The 7,256-nt window shown below is 40.6% G+C and overlaps 1 protein-coding gene across 1 annotated transcript in view; it reads right to left on the reverse strand.

The window, feature by feature from the left end:
• klhl32 (kelch-like family member 32) overlaps nt 1-6,174 on the reverse strand; it is a 31,810-nt gene extending 25,636 nt beyond the window's left edge. The window contains exons 1-2 of the mRNA XM_042424193.1: nt 5,975-6,174; nt 4,311-4,432 (exon numbers count right to left, since the gene is read on the reverse strand). Of these exons, the coding sequence (XP_042280127.1) occupies nt 4,311-4,333 (23 nt within the window). The 5' untranslated portion in view covers nt 4,334-4,432; nt 5,975-6,174. The remainder of the gene's footprint in view (nt 1-4,310; nt 4,433-5,974) is intronic.
• Between the last annotated feature and the right edge of the window lie 1,082 nt (nt 6,175-7,256).

A 7,256-nucleotide genomic window follows, 5' to 3' on the forward strand; every position in this document is an offset into this window, starting at 1 on the left:
TTTTGGATCAAAACATTGCTGTATGTCACACAGAGTACTTGTGAGTTGAGGTGTCTGCACACCTAAAATTCTTCCTAGCAGGTGCAAAAGGAAAACGGCTAAGCTGTGCAGAGCAGAAGATGCACAAGATGTAGAGCAAAATCACATTTTAACATTAATTTTTATTTTTTCCATACTTGAAATTGCATCAGGAAGGAAATGAAACAAAATGACACTTTGCTAATTGTACAAAATGCTGTAAATACTATAAATTACATGTCCATTGTGTTCCCACACTCACAAAGAAACATGAAGAAGGCTGTTTAAAGTTTTTCTTAGTCGCTTTGGTTATTTCTTGAATTATCCTTAACATTTGCAAAACAGTAAGTGCATATCTCAAAACAATTCACAACACAATGGATTACCTGCAAAAGCCTGTAACCTGCCCAAAATCTTTAGTTTATCTCTCAAAAGTAAATATCTATGTCAGTGAACATGTCAGTGCCATCAGAATGACAAGTCCTTGTGTCATTGTTCACAAACAAATCGCTCAGCCATGTTGTCAATATTACTGTAGTCTGTAAGTATTTTCTGATGTAAACTATGGCTACAGTGTTTATGACAATGACTGAAACTGTGGCACCCCTGTGACGTAGTCCATTCATATGTACATATACACACATATATGTCTGTGTGTTTGTGTTACAGTATATGTACAGTGTGTATCTGTATTAAGTATATTTACTGTATACTGTAAAATGCAAGTAAAATACTGTAATGAAGCATTACAGTAAGTATACAGTATTATAGTACAGTGCACATTGTTGGACACCTGTTCTGTCTATGAAATGTTTGAATGATTCAGGACCCTTCAACTATTTTAAGGCCATGATTGAGAACATGGACCACAATTGTGGCCCTTATTTCATCAGGAACGGGCCTATGTCCTTGGCCCTTTTTTCTACCTCTCCCTCTGTTTTGCCTCCCTACCCTTCTCCACGCAGCCTTACTCCTCTTCCTCTTCTCGGCTGTTGACCCTGATTATTTCCTTGTTATTCTTCCATTGTCAGAAATTGTAACACTGTGCTGTGCTCTGTCTATATATGCTTGCCAATTGAAGGTTCATGAGATGCACCTCTGAGCTATTTTAGAGAACTAGTTGATCATTTGTTGATCTAACACTTCACACATTTCCCCTCATTAGTGAAAGTCAAGATTCACCTGACAGCAATTCATCAATTCAGGACACATGTACAAAAAAAGTCTAATAGAAAAGTATAGAAAATATGCTTGACAGATAATGACAACTGGTTCAATCATTTTGCATGTGATAACTTATGCAATGAATTGATGATTGGGATGCCTAGGGTAAGACTATTCAACAGAACCAGTATAATACATTTTGATCAACATAACATAAGCAATTTATAACGTAGGAAACAGCCGACAGTTATACACAATCATTTGCATGAATGTGCAAAAGCATTTGCAATTTGTTCAAAAGAATGAGAAACTGCTTTTATGATGTGCACAAGTGACTAGATGATGTGGAGGCTAAACAAGTAGTTTTGAGAATTTGAATTTTGATCTAAGATATGTACCAAAGCGACTGAGAAAAACTGATTGTGGATACACTGTCTGTCATTATGATGTGCCTCAGTTTTCCAGTCAGACTAGATAAGACAAATGCATGAAGTACGCTGGAGGATCCGTCTGAAAGAATGTGGCCGACTGATGGGTAGACTGACTGACTGACTATATGCCGTGGTCCCATGTGGCAGCAAATATACTGTGTTTTCCAACCCATCCTCAGTCCCTCTCTGCTTGTACCCCTCCATCAGCAGCACGCCAGTCTGTCTATCCAAATCCATCTCTGTCCACTTTCAGCCCCGGCCGTCACTCTAAATGCTGCTGTCTGCCAGGAGGCTTGCTCTGTCACCTTCATGGTGATGGGGTGTAAGACAGAGAAAATAATGGGTGTGTGTGGGTGTGTGCGTGTATGCGCTATGGGCCAGAGGTAGGATGAATGATGAGTCAGGCTGTTTGTTTGGTAGTTGGATTCTGCTGGAAGAAGAGTCGAGGGAGAAAAGGACAAAATTGTCATGCTGCGTGAGAGGGAAGGGAAATTACAGGATTTAAAAACCCAGAGAAGGAGAAGTGGTATGGGGGATTAGAGGAGGGATGGAAGCCGTCGATGCCCTTGATAATGATGATGAATAGGAAAACAGGAAATGACAATATCATTCTGTAACTTTGATCAATTTGAAGCTGATGACTGCAATGCATCTTGGACATTTAAAGGGGCATTCAAGCAATTAAGTTAAGGGAATCATAAAAGGCAAATTCAGAAAAAAAACGCCCAAGATATGACTTTGATGGATAAATTATCAATAGACTGAGGTTGGTTGAAGTCAAGCGTCTCTTTAATTCAAACAGAATATATGTTGCAGACACGGCGAGTCCGCAGAGTCTCCGTGGAGAATTTTTCTATCAGACTTTATGTCCCTAGTATGGGTCAAGCTCATTGATGTATAAAGAGAACTAGATATGGCACCGCCACTCAGCCTTACTGCCAATTTTTCCCAGTAGCCACTCGCTGTATTGCAGTTGCCTCCTACAGCCCAAAAAATATCTTCAATATAGACCATCATTATAAAAGAGACATCTATAAAACTGTTGACAGGACACCTCCAACTGCAAATAAGCTAAATTATGACTCTTTCTGTTATGAATTTTTAATCCATGAAGGTTTATATTTCTAAAACTTTCCTCGAGCCTAGACAAGTGATTTTAGAATCTGTGAGATCACAATGTAAAGTCTATGGGCTGAGTGGGGACTCGCAAGTGGGGCCAGTGGGAGAAACACTTCTGCACATATTCAGTTGGCTGCACAACACAGACGCTAGAAACTTTTTTGGCTCATGCACCAGGCCAGCAATTTTCATTCGACTGACTAGGCACCATCTTTGAGTCCAATATCCAGTTCTTATAATACATCCATGGTCAAGCTGATGATTGACCCTACATTTCTCATAATGCACCAAGTAACATCTTTTTGTTAGATTATGCCTGGTAAATGTCCACATTTTTCAAACACCAGTTTGTATTGCATCCTCTCTGATGAAACCTTGCAGTGTCAAAGCCCAAACTGAGATGATATCACCAGGAGTTATTATTTTCTACAATTGTTTTCACGGGCTGAACTGTGCTCCCTGTGATGGGTAAACTGACCTTGCCGTGTAAAAATTGACAGAGCTCTGCTTTAAAGCCACTTTGTGATTACAGCATCTTTACACTTCCTACTGGGGAGTACCAAAGCTTGACATTTTTTAAATCCTGCACAAAGTGGCTTTAAAGAGATAAAAGATAGAATTTATCTCAAAAAGAAAAAGGTAAGAAAGGAAAAGGAAAGTCTGGTGATATTCTACAGTATATTTCTCTTATTGTCAACAAATCAAATGGAAAAAAAACAACACTAACCATAAATTAAATTGACTTCTAACAAAGCCCTCTATATCTTACCCCTCTGTGCCGTAGAGCTCCATTGTTTTCCAAACAATATTAAAAAGACATCAGTGAGCTACAATGAGGCACTGCATGACATGCTCCTTCATTACCATGAACATACACACTGTAGTGTATTTTGAGTCGATTACACACATACTATCCTGTGTCCTGTGTAAATAATCTTTATGAAATCCACAGCTGAAAATAGTCCCCAACTAATGGACAATTTACTCTTGTTTGAGTAAAGTTTGGAAAAATCTACAGTATACAGCTGTTTAAGGACATTATTTAACCTTTAAAAAAAATTGAAGTATATATTTGTGACCTGTTTTTTTAAGACTTGTCTGGTCAACAGGAATGAATGAGTTTGACGCTAAGAGCTCCAGACAAGCTGGGAAAGATGAAAGATGGACTAACACATGGATGGTCTTTTAATAGAACTGTTCACATAACAAAAGTATAGAATCTTGCCAGTTGTATCCTTTAAATGGGTTTACCCTTTGGTAACCTCCACTACATGTACCAAATACGTTAGATAACAGGAATGTTGAATGGATGGAAGCAAGTCTGTTTTTAATGAGAGCAAGTAGAGCATACGATGCAGACTGGGAACACCTTTATTGAACAACATATCGATTCTGCAAGGATCTTCCTCAAGTCAAAAGAAAAAACAGTGCTCTAAGTCCCATTATGCAAGTATCTCTTGAGCTGCATTTGCTGAAATAATCCATCATTTTCACCCAGTGTATATTCTACTATTTTAGGAATTTTCCTATTTGTGCCATGAGCCTTCAGCATGTGTGTGCAGTATGTTTGCTACCTACCTGAGGCTGGGTTCAGAAGGCATGCCCCTAGACAAAGGAAGAGGGGATGGTGGTGGAGATGGAGGGGAGGTGTTATGTGGCTCCTGAGGACTGTAGTCTCCTCACTGGGAACATACATCAGCCTGATAGGACAGAACAGCACGTCAGCTTTACTCAGTCCATCCGCTCGACCCAGCCACAGTGTGACAACCGCCCGTGCGATGTGTGAAAGGATGCAACCGCACATCAAACCTAATGCTGCCTTCTCCCTTGTCTCAGCTACACCAATGTTGACTTTGACAATTCTTAAAGCTGTGCTTTCAAGGCCTTTTCATGTGAAGCACAGCCAACATTCTGACAGCCACAGGCAGCTCTACTTCAGAGAAGGGAATAAACATGCTCAGCACTTCCCAGAACAAGCTGGGAGTCAAAATTAAAGCAAGTCCTTCTGGTGTAGCTACAACCTTGACATAATGTGCTACACACCTGAATCTGATATCCCACAGTCTCATGCAAGATAATACCCAGCAGCACAAGAGGGAATCAGAGGTCAGCACAGATGCACTCTGAAACCCAAGCTGCTCTGGATACTCTGATTGTCACTCACTTTACAATAAGTCTCATCAGGTCTTCTCGTGTGGCTGTTTTAAAGAGGAAAGCTTGCGTACGCATGATTATAAGTATGGTTTACCTTAAGTGTAGGCAGGGCTGAGTGTACTACCGCCTGCTCTGGAGAGTAGTCTCCAGCAAGATGTAGTTATCGATCTATTCATGAGTGACCTTCAGACACTCATGGCCACAGGCAATTGCTTGACTGATGAAGGAGAGAAGGAGCCTGAGTCCACCTCCAGTACAGGCCAACACATGCTGGACACATTTCATACCTTAACCTAAATGAATTCCAAATGTGATATGGTTTTTGGTGGAATGGGGAAACAAAATTAAACAAAATTATATTTGAAAACCACATCAGCAATGCAGATCACGACTATTCCCTGTGGGATGAAATTTGGTGATCTAATATCTGCTCGGCTGTAGGCTATAGTGGTCATTACTCCTTTTCTCTCCATAAATACCCTCATCATAGGTAGCTCTGGAAGTTTAGATGGCAAATGACATTAAATTAAGCAATGAGTCCCATACCTCAGGATTTTTTGAATTACTGGCTGAGACATAGCCTGATGAGTTCCCGTCATTTTTGCCTCAGAAAAGATTAAACATATCCGGAGGGTGGATATATTTAGGATCTGATAATCACAACAAGTAGGCCATTGTTCCCTGCAAAACACTGTAATCTCCTGACTGAAAACAACCACGGTGTGGTAAATGTTGTCTTTTACGCACAAGAGACAATTAGGATTTACGCACGAACAGCGCGCAGGGAGCTGAAATGTGAAGAGAGAAGAAGGTTTGGGTTGCCAGATAAGCAGACAGCCTCAGTGCATTAACTGTCACTTTCCAAAAGCTCCCAGCTGTCAAAAGGTTTCCTAGCAACAGGCCAGCGCCTCGGTCCACAAACTATGAGGACGGAGATCAGCCTTCACCGTACGAACGAAATAACCCTGTTGCATCCATCACACAGCGCACTCAAGACAATCCACACCGCATTAAATTCACAGCACCTTACGGCTTTGCAGGAATTTACATTATTCTGCTCCCTCTTAATGTGCCACCAGCTTACCCACCTCATATGAATGTGTTATGAGTCAGTCCCGTCCCTTTTTGGCGGCGCCTCCGTTACAAATGTCATTTGATGTCCGAGGTGGTCCCTTTTACGACGGCGGCGAAAGGAAAGAAGAAGCGCAACGGCGAGCAGATGCGCTCAGTTGTCACGGTCACTTTATTGGTTACACTGTAGCACCTAAATTGTTACATAGTAACCCCGCCTCTACACGACGGTCACATGAATGTGGACAAGTAGAGGATACGGCGCCTCCAGGTGGATAATTGCGAAATGGCAAAATGTGTGTATGTGTGTGCATTGTACATACAGTATCATAGGCGTCTGTCGGGACACCAGGGGTCCTCGTAGGACTTCCAGGGGGTCCACAGCAAAATGAGTAATAGTTGTTAATGTCACTGTATCATTAATGACTGTCTACAATGAAAACACACCCTGTAATGTCTTACAGCGTCAGTGTTCTAATGGTTACCTTTATGTAGGCTATTTTTTTTGACAATTTCCCAGGATAAGTCTATAGCAATTTCATCTGTGGTAATATTTCTTTCATTGGCTGTAGCCTACTGTTGTTTTGACATTTTTATGTATCTCTTAAGGCATTACTGGGTTATACTAGTCATTTTAAAGAACTTTTTTTATATATATAAATCTATGACTTCCATCTAGTGGCATTTAAGAAAACTACACCAGTAACCCTATCCTCACCTGCTCATCTCCATGAAAAAAGCGATAGCACCTAAATCCAGAGTTTAACAAAACATGTTCAGTGTATACTGACTGAAAGATACAAGTTGATTTCTCTCTAACAAACTCATAAAATAATGTGCTGCCTGTCATCCATTATAGATCAGATATCCCGTCTGTCAGGGATCGTCCCATCGCTCATCTGCCATCTGAGCAAATACTGCCCTCAACTGCCCTGCTGCCCTGCAACTGTGCAGTGGTTCCCAACCTTTTTGCCCCGTGACCCCTTAAAATAAAGCAAAGTCTACCTGGGACCCCTCATCACATGTTGCATTGTGTAGCAGTGAAGTTACCGATTATTGTCTTAATTCATAGGTTAATCGTTTTGTCCACAAAATGTCCGTTGAAAGTTTCCCACAGTCCAAAGTTACATCTTTAAATGTCTAGTTTTGTCTAACAGTCCAAAACCCAGTTATTCAGTTTATCATCGTGTTCGTCAAAGGAAAGCAATAAATCATCACATCTGAGAAGCTGAAACCAGCTCATTTTTTCATTTTTGCTTTTAAATAATGACTAAAACGATTTTTCAATTATCAAAATAG

Source organism: Thunnus maccoyii, chromosome 10 (assembly GCF_910596095.1).
Source record: "Thunnus maccoyii chromosome 10, fThuMac1.1, whole genome shotgun sequence".
NCBI classification, from domain to species: domain Eukaryota; kingdom Metazoa; phylum Chordata; class Actinopteri; order Scombriformes; family Scombridae; genus Thunnus; species Thunnus maccoyii.